At 44.1% G+C, this 15172-nt stretch overlaps 1 protein-coding gene across 1 annotated transcript; it reads left to right on the top strand.

Annotated features, from left to right (window-relative positions):
* Positions 1 to 11847: 11847 nt before the first annotated feature.
* On the top strand, positions 11848 to 14386 carry LOC134298705 (uncharacterized). Its single transcript, XM_062979767.1, has one exon. The coding sequence runs from the start codon at positions 12737 to 12739 to the stop codon at positions 14384 to 14386; it is 1650 nt and encodes a 549-aa protein (XP_062835837.1). The 5' UTR covers positions 11848 to 12736.
* The last annotated feature ends 786 nt before the right edge of the window (positions 14387 to 15172 follow it).

Consider the following 15172-nt stretch of genomic DNA (forward strand, 5'->3'; position numbering starts at 1 on the left):
TGAAGGTTGCCAGTTTGAATCCAACCTGGGGAAATTGCAGATGAGCTCCCTCTATCAGCTCCAGCTCCATGCAGGGACATGAGAAAAGCCTCCCACAAGGACGGTAAAACATCAAAACATCCAGGCATCCCCTGGCCAACATCCTTGCAGATGGCCAATTCTCTCACACCAGAAGCGACTTGCAGTTTCTCAAGTCACTCCTGACACACATAAAAAATCCCATGTGTTTCCATGAACAAACGGAGATTTGAATTCTCTTCTCCATTGTCGTAGTTCAATACTCAAACCATTATAATACATTGGCTCTCTCTTTACAAAACAAACATGGCAATCTTCATTAAGTTATACCTGTAGCTATTTTTGTTACTGTGCATCTTCAAGTCATCTCCAACTTATGGTGACCCTAAGGCAAATCTATAGATTTGTTTAGAGGGAGGTTTGTTTAGAGGGAGTGTGCCTCCCTTTGATGCTGGAGGAGTATAACTTGCTGAAGATCATCCAGTGTATTTCCATATCCAAGCAAGGATTCACACTCTGTTTCTAGATTTGTAGTCCAGCACTTAAAGCAGAATACCACACTGGTCCCCATTGGCTTCTTTTGCACAATTTAAGTGAAAACCTATCTTATACAAAAGGGGTGAAGACTCTTTAACCCCCAGGTGTTTTGAACTGCACTCCAACAATCCTTAACCATTGGCCAAGCTAGCATGGGCTTGGGAATTGATGTCCAGACAGCTGGCCCACACATGGTTTAAAATTCCCTTTAGTGATGCCTTGATGAGACAGCATCCTTTTGGCAGATGTCCCCATTGTGTATTTTGAAAACAAAATGTTAGCATATTGGACTAAAATTAAAATGGGCTAATCCTGAAATTTGGGAACAGGGAAAGCCAAAACCATAGCTCACTTCCTCATAGAAAACTGCACTGAAATCAATCAGTGGAGAATTCAATATGTTCTGTGAACAACTTCACAAAAACAAGAGCATTGGATGGGAAATTCCAATTTCTCTGGGCAAGAAAACCAAAGGTAAAAATACCAGACCAGAATGAAAAACTATTTGTGGGCATTTTTAAGATCTGCACTAACAATCAGGGGGGAGGGGTAGCAGAGAAAAATGATAGTATGTTTTCAGTTATGGTTGATGTTAGGCGATTTCTTTGAAGACTTTAAAAAAGGGTTAACTCCACTTTATATGTGTGGGCCTGTGAAGAGTGTGGTTGTACTTAAATTGTCTGTTAGCATCAAATTCAATCCTTCTTGCTCATTGTGGCCTCAGCACTGGTGTTTTGGGAATCTTGGGAAGGACTTTCTGAAGGTAAATAAGACAGCTATTGGATGCTGCTGGGTGTGAGAGATGGAATGAATGATGCATGCACCAATTCCAATATGTTATGCCTCAATATAGATCAAGTGTTCAAGTATGAGATCCATTTTCAGGAACTGGTTTAAATGAATTTACGGGGAGTAGGCAATAAATCCTTCATGTTGGCCATGCACTTGACTTCCGTGAGCTTTGTGCCAACAAAGCCTATGGCATGTTTTCATTCGATTCTTATTCTTTATTTTACCAGGTTATGAACTGTGTGTATAACAATTTATATACACTGAGCATGCATATTAAACCTCTGTATGTTTGGAATTCTTAAACATGAAGGAGTCAGGGGTTGAACTAACTAGAGAGGAGCAATATTTCATGTTTCTTTCTGTGTTCATGATGGCGGCCCCAAAATTAACATTTCCAGGCTCTTTCTCCAACCTCAATTTCCATTTTGTTCCAGTTTGATGTACACTTTAAAAAACCCAGAAACAATATATTATTTTCAGTACACTTTTTGGATGGATGTGATCCCAATTGCTGAGAGAAAGGCGGGATATAAAATGTGGATATAAATTAATGAATTAATGAATTAATGATTATGGTGTGCATCCCAATAAGCATATATTTATGTCAATGTTTGTGTTTTTTTTAAAGAAAAGTACATAGAGAAGTTCTTTGCCCATTTTTCTAAAAACATATTGCTTTCATCAAATTATATCCCCTTGGAGAAGTCTTTTGTAAAAAGGATTCTGGGTAAATCTATTCAAAAGACAAAATAAGATTAATCAACATGTAATCACACTGAATGCCAAAACAATAGCATGATCTTGGGCGATCTTTAAAACAAAGTCAGTTGATATGGCAACAGTCTGGGATTCAAAAATAATAAAACTGCAATTCTCTAAGGCCTCTTCTACACTGCCATATAAAATCCAGATTATCTGCTTTGAACTGGATTATATGGCAGTGTAGACTCATTTATTTATTTAATTAATTTATACCCCACAGGGGACTCAAGGAGGCTTGCAAACTTTGGCAAAAATCCAATGCTGCATATAAACATAACAATAAAATGTACCCCATCAACTATAAAACAATTAAAACACATGAGCAAATAAAATAAATAGGACAATAAAACAGATTAAAGACATATAAAGTGCTGATTTTTAATTCAATACTTATTGATTAATCCGTAGTCCTTATTCAGATTGTTGAGTTTGAAACCATAATACCTTATTCTCCAAATGCCTGCATACAAAGGACCTATAAAGTCCTAAATGGCCCAGGACCTACCTATCTTCGTGAACACATCTTCCCCTATGAACCCACACGGGCTCTAAGATCTCCTGGGGAGGCCCTCCTCTCGATCCCATCTCCGTCTCAAGTGCGGTTGGTGGGGACGAGAGAGAGGGCCTCCTCGATGATGGCCCCCAGGCTCTGGAACTCCCTCCCAAAGGAGATTAGATTAGCTCCCACCTTAGATTCTTTCTTGAAGAATTTGAAAACTGTTACTGTTTTTATTGATGTAATACTGTTTTGGGCTTGTCCCACTGTAAGCTGCCCCGAGTCCTTTGGGAGATGGAGCGAGGTATAAATGAAGTTTGTATTATTATTATTATTATTATTATTATTATTATTATTATTATTACAAAGCCAGCTCTTTAGCTTTTTTCTGAAGACCAGAAGGGATGGGACCTGCCTAATGTCACTGGGGAGTTCCACAGTCAAGAGGCCACCACTGAGAAGGCCCTGTCTCTTGTCCCCAACAATTGTGCTTGCGAGGGGGGCATAACCAAGAACAGGGCTTCCTGTCAGAACCCTGGCTGCTGGGCACCAATAACCTTACATGGAGGCCAGTCTCTATCTAATATCTTTATTAAAGAAATATATAAAAGCAATAAAAACAAGTGAAGAATATAGTTCAGAAGCAGACCTTTCAAATGAGGTCAAATATAGTCCAAAAATGTATTGTCCAATAAATGATATTAGAGTTCAAAGTTTTAATCCACTTGACCGAAACACACACTATTGCCAAGCAATAGTGTGGGGAAATGACAGAGTCTTAGAGTCCAATGAAGCTTGACAACAAGGCTGGAAATAAACTTGGTACTTGGCTAGGTCCGTGACTGGAGACAAGGCAAAACATGAAGCGTGGAGCAGGGTCCGTGGTTAAACGGCAAGGTAAGGCAAGGGCTTGAAGCTTGATCCGGGAAGCAAGGAACTGGGGTTACGAAGTCCACACACGATCTCTCTCCTGAAGCTGATCAATTGACTCCGCAAATAATCTCTCGCGCCAAACCCCTATATTGGGTCTCGTTTTCCCGCCAACAATCTCTTTCCCTAGAGAACAAGAAGCGAAACCCAACTCTGTCCAGATGCAAGACTCCTTAGATTTTCCCAAGGGAAGCAGGCCTAATCAGCCTGTTTGTTTGGCAGCGATTCTTAGACTTCTCCGATTAGCTTCTCTGACTCCTCTGTCTTTAGAATAAGATTCCTTCCTGGGAAACGGAGGGGAGTACTGCCCAAGGCCTGGTTTACTGAATTCTTGAGGGCAAACGTCAACATCCGGCAGGTGAAGAGACTCCAGCTCTTGTTGAACCGGCGAGAAACCCCATGTTTTCATCTTCATCTGCCACAATAGTACTAGGAACAGGACTACAAGGCCCATGAGGCATCACACTATCCCCGCCCCCAAGGCCCCCCTCATTCAGGGCCCCTCTCCGAGAGTCGCGGGGCCGCGGCTTGGTAGGGTAGGCCTGATGGAAGCGGCGGACTAAGTCGGGGGCATGGACTGTGGAAGCATCTTCCCAGGAGCGTTCTTCGGGGCCAAAACCCACCAGTCAATGAGATACTGAAGGCGGCGGCGATGGAAGCGAGAATCCAAAATGTCCTGAACCTCGAACTCCTCCTCTCCATCCACTAGAACAGGGGCGGGGGGCGGCCGGCTCGCGTCGGGGCATACACCATCCGCCGGAAGGAGCAGGGAACGGTGGAACACCGGATGAATGCGCATGGAGCGCGGAAGTTGGAGTTTGAAAGTCACGGGGTTAAGTTGCGCCACCACTGGGTAGGGACCAATGAAACGGGCATCTAACTTCCGGCAGGGACGGTGGGAGGGCAAAAAACGAGTGGACAGCAGAACCCGATCTCCTACCTTGATCTTGGGGCCCGGCTGGCGATGGCTGTCAGCGTGGCGTTTGTAGTCCTCCTTGGCTTGATCCAGTTGTTGGTGCAAGAGTTCTTGTACTGCTGTGAGTTCCTGCAGCCAATCCTCCGCTGCAAGGACTTCTGAGGTTTCAATGACAGAAGGAAAGAAACGTGGATGTAAACCATAATTTGCAAAGAACGGGGTTTCTTTAGTTGAATTCTGGACACCATTGTTGTAAGCAAATTCTGATAGAGGCAATAGTGAAGCCCAATTGTCTTGTTGGTAGTTTACATAACAGCGAAGGTATTGTTCCAAAGTGGCATTGGTGCGCTCAGTTTGGCCATCCGTTTGGGGATGGTGAGCTGAAGATAAACGAGAGTCTATGCCCAATAGTTTTTGTAGTGTTTTCCAGAAATGAGAGGTGAATTGAGATCCACGGTCAGTGACCAAACTCTTGGGCAATCCATGTAGTCGAAATACATGCTGAAGGAATAAATCTGCAGTCTCTTTGGCCGTGGGGAGGCCATCGCAGGGGATGAAATGGGCCAACTTGGTAAAAAGGTCCACCACTACTAGAATCGTGGTGAATCCAAGGGAGGGTGGTAGATCAGTGATAAAATCCGCGGAGATTATCTCCCATGGGCGAGAAGGAGTGGGAAGGGGATGCAGTAGCCCTGACGGCTTCTCCCTTCGTGTCTTGGAACGCTGGCATACAGGGCAGGTATTGACATACTTCTCCACATCTTTGCGGATCTTGGGCCACCAGAAATCTCGCAGGATCAAGTGCATGGTTTTAAATAGCCCAAAATGTCCTGCTGGCTTGCTGTCATGACACAGATGAAGTGCTTTTTCTCTGCCGGGGCCTGGAGGGATGTAAACATGGTTTCTGTAGCATAGTAGTCCGTTCTTAAGTGAGAAGGGGAAACGTAGTCCTTGGTGAATCTGTTCTTGAGCCCAGGCATCTGTCTGTTGACTGGCTCTAATTTCTTGAGTGAAAAGGGATTCTGTGTTAGAGGGAGTTGGCTCAGTTGAAGTGGATTTGATGTTTCCCACTGTGAGCGTGGCAAAGTTTTCGGGTTGCAGCAATCGAGATTCTGAGGTCTCTCTGCGTCCTGCAGCATATTCTGGTTTCCGTGACAGGGCATCTGCTTGCTTGGTCTGAGCTGGGGTCACATAATGGATCCGGAAGTCAAAATGTTCAAAGAACAAAGCCCAGCGCTGCTGCCTTTGATTTAACTTTCGTGCGGTCCTTAGATGCTCTAAATTTCGGTGATCAGTGTGAACTTCAATGGGAAATTTGGCCCCTTCTAACCAATGTCTCCAATTTTCAAAAGCTGCCTTTATGGCCAAAAGTTCTTTCTCCCAAATAGTGTAATTTCTCTCTGGGGCTGTTAGTTGACGGGAGTAATAGGCACAAGGATGGAGATGCTCTCCCACTGGTTGCATGAGTACAGCCCCAATTGCCACATCGGAGGCGTCAGCCTGCACAACAAAAGGGGTTTTAGGATCAGGGTGCTGTAGAATTGGCTGGGTCGTGAATAACTGCTTTAGCTGGTGGAACCCTTTCTCTGCTTGTTCCGTCCAGCGGAAAGGCTGTTTCCCTCGGATGCAACTGGTGATTGGGTCAGACCAGCGAGCGAAGTCTGGGATGAATTTGCGGTAGTAGTTGGCAAACCCCAAGAAGCGCTGTATTTCTTTTTTGTTGGTTGGCGCCCGCCATTCCAATACTGCTGAAACTTTTGCCGGGTCCATGGAGAGCCCTAGTGGCGAGACGCGGTATCCCAGGAAGTCTACCTCTTGCAAATCAAAGGCACATTTCTCTAACTTGGCATATAGTCCATGATCCCGCAATCGTTGTAGCACCATTCTGACGTGTTGCTCGTGTTCCGATTGTGATCTAGAAAACACCAAAAAATCGTCGAGGTATATGATCAAGAACCGATCTAGATAATCTTGGAAAATATCGTTGACAAAATGCTGGAAAGTTGCGGGGGCTCCGGATAATCCATAATTCATGACTAGGGACTCGAATAATCCGAATTTGGTCTGGAAGGCGGTTTTCCATTCGACCCCTTCTCTTATGCGAACTAGGTTGTAAGCCCCGCGGAGATCCAACTTGGTGTAAACCTTGGCCCCTCGGAGTCGGTCCAATAGGTCTGAGATCAATGGCAATGGGTAGCGGTTCCGCTTCGTGATGTTGTTCAGTGCCCGATAGTCCACAACCAAGCGTAGGTCCCCTGACTTCTTTTTCACCAACATCACTGGGGAAGCGGCTGGGGATTGAGAGGGTCTGATGAACCCCTTGCGAAGGTTTGACTCTATAAACTCCCTGAGAGCTTCTTGCTCTGGTTCAGTCAGGGAGTAGAGATGTCCTCGCGGAATTGGGGCCCCCTCCACCAGGTCAATGGCACAATCATAGGGTCTATGTGGGGGTAGTTTCTCGGCTTCCTTTTCATTGAAAACATCCCAAAAGTCCGAGTATTTCTTGGGCAGGGTGTCAGGACCCTGGCTGCAGAGCACCAATAACCTTACACAGAGGCCAGTTCTCTATCTAATATCTTTATTTAAGAAATATATAAAATCAATAAAAACAAGTGAAGAATATAGTTCAGAAGCAGACCTTTCAGATGAGGTCAAATATAGTCCAGAAATGTATTGTCCAGTATAAGATATTAGAGTTCAAAGTTTTAATTCACTTGACCGAAACATACACTTTGCCAAGCAATAGTGTGGGGAAATAACAGAGTCTTTAAGGTCCAATGAAGCTTGACAAGGCTGGAAATAAACTTGATTCTTGGCTAGATCCGTGACTGAAGATGAGGCAGACATGAAGCATGAAACAGAGTCCGTGGTAAAACCGTGAGACAGGGCAAGGCTTGAAGCTTGATCCGGGAAGCAAGGAACTGGGATTACGAAGTCCACACACGATTTCTCTCCTCAAGCTGATCAATTGACTCCGCAAAGAATCCCTCGCGCCAAACACCTATATTGGGTCTCGTTTTCCCGCCAACAGAACTCTTTCCCTAGAGAACGAGAAGCGAAACCCAACTCTGTCCAGATGCATGACTCCTTAGAATTTCCCAAGGGAAGCAGACCTAATCAGCCATTTGTTTGGCAGCGATTCTCAGGCTTCTCCGATTAGCCTCCCTGACTCTCCTATCTTTAGAATAATTTTCCCTCCTGGGAAACGGGGGGGGAGTTCTGCCCAAGGCCTGTTTGGCTGAATTCTTGAGGGCAAACATCAACATCCTGCAGGTGAAGAGACTCCGGCTCTTGCTGAACCGGCGAAAACCCCATGTTTTCCTCTTCGTCTGCCACAATAGTACTAGGAACAGGACTACAAGGCCCATGAGTCATCACACAGGGTGATGATGGGTTCTGCGTCTGTGGCATGGTAGACCTTGGCTACTAGACAATGATTTTGGCAAAACCTTGAGGCGAACTGCAGTTCTCTGTTGGTCCAGGAGATGTTTGGGTCGTGGAGTGTCAGCCACGGGATACCCAAAATCACGGGGAAATGGGGAACCTCGGTAACGAAGAAGGATATTTCTTCCATGTGTTCTCTTATCCACATTCTGGTGGGCTCGGTCCATTGGCTTACTTGACCTGTCTTCAGGGGTCGGCCGTCTATGGCTTGCACCACCCGGGCGTTCTTGAAATCATGATATTGTAGTCCCAGAGAGTCAGCATAGTCTCTATCGATGAAGTTGTTTGTTGCCCCTGAGTCTATCATGGCATGGATCATGACGGGTCCTTTTTTCACTGACCACAGCGTGACCACCAGGAGAAATAGGACCCCTGTTTGCGGCTCTTGAGTGGAGTTTTTGACCGGGTTGGCGAGCCCATCTACGCCCGGTCGCTGGCTTCCCCCGCCGGCTTTGTTCCAGCCGCCTCGGCAGCCTCCGCCTCCGCGGAGGACGCCGCCGCCAGACGGGCGGCGGGCTTCTTTTTGGCTGGACATTCTCTGGTGAAGTGGCCCCCGTTTCCACAGTACCAACACAGATTCAAACGTTGGCGGCGGGCCTTTTCCGCAACATCTAGTCTGGGGCGCACGTTGCCCAACTGCATCGGCTCCTCCTCGCTTCCCATGGGGCTAGGGGCTGGTGGTGGGGATCTCCACACTGGACGCGGCTGGACACTGGCAGAAGTGGGGGGTTTTACTCCGGCTCTTCCACTCTGCCCCCGGAGCCACTGTTTTTTGCTGGCAAGCAGGACTTCAGCCCGTAAACACTGGTTGATGAGTCTTTCCAGAGTCCCTGGGGGGTCCACCTTAGAGATTTCTTCCTGCATCTCGATGTTGAGGCCCTCGCGAAACTGTCCTCTGAGGGCTATGTCGTTCCAGCCGGTGTTCTGAGCCAACACCCGGAACTCGGCTATGTACCGGGACAACGGTCTGTCCCCTTGAAAGAGGCGTCGGAGTTTATGACCGGCTGCTTCCTCGTCGTCCTCTATCCCCCAGGTTTTCCGAAGGTGATTCAAGAATTGCTGCGCGGTGTTTAGATGCGTGGAACCCGCATCGTATAGTGCCGTCGCCCAAGTGGGCGCAGGCCCATCTAGGAGACTGAAGATCCACGCCACCTTGACATCTTCTTGGGGAAACTCGGCTTGGCGGGCTTCTAAGTACGCCTGACACTGCCGACAGAAAACATGAACCTTGGAGGCTTCTCCAGAAAACATGGTTGGTAGCGCTAGGGCAGGGAGACGGGCTCCGCGTTCCTTCAAGCCCCGTATTTCTCCCTCCTGCGTTCGGAGTGTGTCCCGGATCTGATTGAATTCATCTTGGAAAATGGTGTAACTGGGTGGTTGAGCTGGGGCGTCCGCTCCGGTTCCTGTAGACATTCTGGCCTTAGGTTGTTTGGTGCTTAGTAGGCGGAGTCAAACTGTCAGAACCCTGGCTGCTGGGCACCAATAACCTTACACGGAGGCCAGTCTCTATCTAATATCTTTATTAAAGAAATATATAAAAGCAATAAAAACAAGTGAAGAATATAGTTCAGAAGCAGACCTTTCAAATGAGGTCAAATATAGTCCAAAAATGTATTGTCCAATAAATGATATTAGAGTTCAAAGTTTTAATCCACTTGACCGAAACACACACTATTGCCAAGCAATAGTGTGGGGAAATGACAGAGTCTTAGAGTCCAATGAAGCTTGACAACAAGGCTGGAAATAAACTTGGTACTTGGCTAGGTCCGTGACTGGAGACAAGGCAAAACATGAAGCGTGGAGCAGGGTCCGTGGTTAAACGGCAAGGCAAGGCAAGGGCTTGAAGCTTGATCCGGGAAGCAAGGAACTGGGGTTACGAAGTCCACACACGATCTCTCTCCTGAAGCTGATCAATTGACTCCGCAAATAATCTCTCGCGCCAAACCCCTATATTGGGTCTCGTTTTCCCGCCAACAATCTCTTTCCCTAGAGAACAAGAAGCGAAACCCAACTCTGTCCAGATGCAAGACTCCTTAGATTTTCCCAAGGGAAGCAGGCCTAATCAGCCTGTTTGTTTGGCAGCGATTCTTAGACTTCTCCGATTAGCTTCTCTGACTCCTCTGTCTTTAGAATAAGATTCCTTCCTGGGAAACGGAGGGGAGTACTGCCCAAGGCCTGGTTTACTGAATTCTTGAGGGCAAACGTCAACATCCGGCAGGTGAAGAGACTCCAGCTCTTGTTGAACCGGCGAGAAACCCCATGTTTTCATCTTCATCTGCCACAATAGTACTAGGAACAGGACTACAAGGCCCATGAGGCATCACACTTCCCCAGAAGATCTTAAAGCTCTGCTTGGCTCATAAGGGGAGATATGTTCGGACTGGTAAGCTGGACCAGAACCATTTAGGGCTTTATAGGCCAAAGCCAGCACTTTGAATTGTTCAAAGCAGATAAAGTGGATTATCTCCTTTAAAAATCTGGATTATACGGCAGTGTAGAAGGGGTAAGTACTTACCTGTGAGTAAGCTCCATCAAATTCAATAACTTTCTTTTGAATGGATGTACATAGAGCTGTATGCTACATTACTTACAATTACCTAATTTTTCCACACAGCAGCTCTATTAATTGAGCTAGTCTGAATATCAGTGACTTCATCTAAGGCTCCTTCTATACTGCCCTATAATCCAGATTATCAAATCAGATAATACACACCTGCTTTGAACTGGAGTATATGAATCTACACTGCCATATAACCCAGTTTAAAGCAGATAATCTGGATTTTATACGTGTAGAAGGGGCCTAAAATACTCCAGAATCAAACAATAATTTGAATTTGGGTCTCACATAAACCTGCTCAGCACTATCTTCATGTAACAACAATAATAGGCCAGCATTCTATATTACAGCTATGGAGTTGTAATGTAGTTCTGCAGATGTAACTGTTCTGTATTCAAAATTCATTAACACTGTGTTGTCTTACTGTGTGAATGTATTTGCCTTTAAGTCGCCTGTTGACTTATGGCGACATCATGACTTTCATAGGTTTCCTAAAGCCACCTTAACAGCTAGCAGCTGATTCAGTCAAAAGAGGCCTTTTTAGCTTCTGATGCCCATTCTAGCACTGATGCTCCAAGAGTAATGAGAAGTAGGACCCAATCACAATTCCTTTTCACAGTCTCACTTGTACGGCAGGGCTAGAAATGTCCTCTTCTTAGCACATCTGGCTGGCAGCTAAATAGACATCTTGATATAGCTGCTATCTGTTAAGGAGAGGCTATGGGATGTTTAGGGATTGGGCTATGGGATTTTATGCATATGTAACTAAGTAGCAATGCAGAAGATTGGTGATTACTGTATGCTTAAGCATAATTCCTCTGAATGACAGCAGAACATTAATCTCCAGGTGTTAGTAATGCAATAGAAAGGAATGAAAGGCTGCTTTCCTCTGAATCTTGTTCATTTGTAATCAGATGTTCAGCATAGTAGTAGTAGTAGTAGTAATAATAATAATAATAATAATAATAATAATAATAATAATAGGCTCAAATATCTGATTAGTTTACATGGAAAAATTGCCCAACAATTCAATGAGATGCTGCAGAAAGGAAGTATCAGTGAATGGCTAACAACTGGAAGAACTTACCTGATACAAAAGGATCCAGCAAAAGGAGCAGCACCAGGAAACTACAGGCCAATAACGCGTCTGCCCACTATGTTTAAGCTACTGACTGGCATCATAGCTGACAGAATTCAAGACTATCTTGAAGAAAAGAACATCTTGCCAGATGAACAGAAAGGCAACAAACGGAAAAGCAGGGTGTAAAGAAGTGTGTGATTTTATTTTGATTTATAGATGACATGTTTGTTTGATTTTGTTTAAACAGTCAGGTTTGGCTATGTTTAAAATGGGTGAGTATTGGAATTGATAATATGTAGGGGAAGGTAGCCATCTTAGCCTTCTGAGGAAGTTGCCCTAGCAACGGGGGCGGAGCCAACCGCCATTTGGAAAGGAAAAGGGGGAATGTTTTAAAACCCAGTTTCAGTCTGTGATTTCTAGTCACAGGAAGAAGACTGATTCTCATGTGGAGGGTCAGGGTGGCTCAAACAAAAGAATTTGAGTCAGATCTAAAATAAAGTGATTTATTTTAGATAGTCTGTGATTTTGAATCACAGGGAGCAGTCTGGTTTCAAGACTGAAGAAAGCCAGAGGGACAGACCTCTATTAGGCCAGACTAGGCAAGTTAGGGACTTGTTTAGGGTCAGTTATAGAGGCTGTGGATTAGGGAAAGTTAATCCCAGTGGATCCAGGAGGATCAGGTTTTGGTTTAGTTTGGAGGAAGAAGTATTTTGAAAGTTTGAACACCTCATATCCGTTTGTAACCATTAAGCTAAGTGCCTTTAAAAAGTTATAAGAAACCATCAAGCTCTGTACAAGCAATAAACTTGTTTTGATTTTATTCCACCTAAGTCTCTGTCACAATTATATACTAAGTTAAGCGACATCATCATCTGAGGTAAAATAAACAAAGAAATCATTAAAAAGAACCAGTGCCATCTGCCTGACGTCTCCTCAAATGGTGGCAGCGAAGAAGATAATTAAATAAATAATTAATTAAAATCATCATTCATAAAACATCTTTATAATTGGTGGTATCTGTGTGTGTGGTGGGATCAAAAAGGATTCCATCCCTCTCTCACATCTGTACAATTGGCGGCAAGCGGTGGGATACGTATAACATCCCTAATTTAGTGCCTGAGATCGCTCACATAGAAAATCGTGAGGTAAAAGTTGTAGAAAATGGCCACTAAAAGACAGGAAAAGACCACCATGTCTTAAGCAATGATGAAATATCAAATAGAGATGAAGAAATTAGAATTAGAAGCACAGGATAAAGAGAGACAGGCACAGATGGAGAAGATGAAATTGGAGAAAGAAGCAGAGGACAAAGAGAAACAGAGACAGGCACAGATAGAGCTGAAAAAGATGGAGATAGAATGGGAAAAACAGAAGCTGACACTGTCTCAGCCTTCTGTGGTAACACAACCAGGAGCTCCTAGTGATTTAGCCTTAAAGAGGTTTCCTAAATACACTAAGGAGGATGTGAAGATGCAGCGGACTGAGCTCGCACCACTTTTGAAAATGCCATTGTGCCCAGGGGATTCTTGGTGCCTGATTGATTATAAGTGGTTCAAAAAGTGGCAGAGATATGTGGGTTTTGAAAGTTGGGACCTGTATTATGCAGGAAAGCCTGATCACTACCCAGGACCCATTGACAACGCGAAACTTTTTGAAGATTCAGAAACCCAAACTTTAAAAAAGTATCGCATGAATGGAGTGGATTATGAGGTGATTCCTATTGAAGCCTGGAATGAGTTAGTCAATTGGTATGGCTGTATGGAGGGACAGAGACCAATTGAGAGAACGGTTGTGGAGTATGGCAAATATTTCAAGTGCTGTAAAGTAGAAGTTTATCCTTTAGAGTCGAAGCCATCTCAAAATAACGACTCTGTTAATCTTGTAAGCTCTCAATTTAAACAAGCAGAAGATTCTGCTGAAGATGGAGGAATCGTAAATCTCCAAAAGATATTATCTGAGTCACAGATTGAGATTCATTACATGGCTGAGGTAAATAAGGCACCAGTGGCTTTGATTCCTGTCCAATACCATAGGGACACAGGAGTGGAGCAAGCTGAAGTAATTGGGGGTTTAGAAGTGCCAGTCATTAATGAAAATGATTTGTTTGAACACCGTGGAGAAATTAATACTGTTATAAAGAGTAATGGTTTAAAAAGTGACTGTGCCTTTACAAAAGATTTGCCAGAGAAAGATGGTAACATGAAGTTGCTTGGTGCTAACAGAAAAAACAATGTGGTTCCCAGTAAAGATGAGAAGGAAGATGAAGTTCTGAGGGAATTTTGGGAAATGACTGACTCTATTTGCTCAGTGGTTACCTCTGTAGTCACTACAAGTACAGAGCATGGTCAGCAGGTGTGGCCAGAAGAAAAATTACCTCAGGAAAACACCAAATTTGATCCAGTTGAGTTGCTGTGCACGGGAGAGCCGAAAGGACCAACAAACACACCAAAGAAGATGGACATTTTGAGCCTGAGGGTCATCGCCAATCGCAACGAATTAAGAAGCAAGTGGATATTGGTTTTCAACAGAGAGAGTTCTGAGAACTTCAATGCGGCAGAGATTGGTAGTTTCAACTATCATCAGTTTACTTTCGATGTTCCAGAAAAGTGCTTGGACTATGTTTTGCAAGACTTCTTGAATGACTCTTGGAAGTTTCGCAAAAGACTTTTTGGGACAGAGAGAGTTCATTGTGTTGCTGGGAAGGATGAGTGTAATTGTCCCCAACAACACGTTAACCTCTGGAATGCTCCGCAGAGTGAAACACCGAGGAACTGTACCAACTGGGCTGGAGAGGAAGATTGCTATGAGTTGGACAAAGTGTCTGGAAGATGTTTTGGTCCAGTGTATAAATAAAGACTTGGGGGAATAACCCAGAATAAAAATTAAACTGTTAGAAATATGATTTATGGAAAATGTATTTTAAAATGTCTTTTGATTTGGGTTTGGGAATCTTAACAGTGTCATAACTGTATGGTAAGATATGAATATGTTATGTGTATGTGCAACATTGAAGGTTTATATTTATGGCTTATGTGTTGCATGATAGTATGTTAGGATTATATGTTAAATGTATGTTAACAGGTATTGTATAAATTTGGATACAATCCATATTATTTTTGACCATTCTAGGTTGTAGAAAAGTCAAAAATAATCTTTATGGGTTGGGAGGTGTAAAGTGTGTGATTTTATTTTGATTTATAGATGACATGTTTGTTTGATTTTGTTTAAACAGTCAGGTTTGGCTATGTTTAAAATGGGTGAGTATTGGAATTGATAATATGTAGGGGAAGGTAGCCATCTTAGCCTTCTGAGGAAGTTGCCCTAGCAACGGGGGCGGAGCCAACCGCCATTTGGAAAGGAAAAGGGGGAATGTTTTAAAACCCAGTTTCAGTCTGTGATTTCTAGCCGCAGGAAGAAGACTGATTCTCATGTGGAGGGTCAGGGTGGCTCAAACAAAAGAATTTGAGTCAGATCTAAAATAAAGTGATTTATTTTAGATAGTCTGTGATTTTGAATCACAGGGAGCAGTCTGGTTTCAAGACTGAAGAAAGCCAGAGGGACAGACCTCTATTAGGCCAGACTAGGCAAGTTAGGGACTTGTTTAGGGTCAGTTATAGAGGCTGTGGATTAGGGAAAGTT

Source organism: Anolis carolinensis, chromosome 4 (genome assembly GCF_035594765.1).
Source record: "Anolis carolinensis isolate JA03-04 chromosome 4, rAnoCar3.1.pri, whole genome shotgun sequence".
NCBI lineage: Eukaryota > Metazoa > Chordata > Lepidosauria > Squamata > Dactyloidae > Anolis > Anolis carolinensis.

What these genes read in the sequence shown, in the direction of transcription:
- LOC134298705 (XM_062979767.1), top strand. Translation starts at nt 12,737, where the DNA reads ATGATGAAATATCAAATAGAGATGAAGAAATTAGAATTAGAAGCACAG.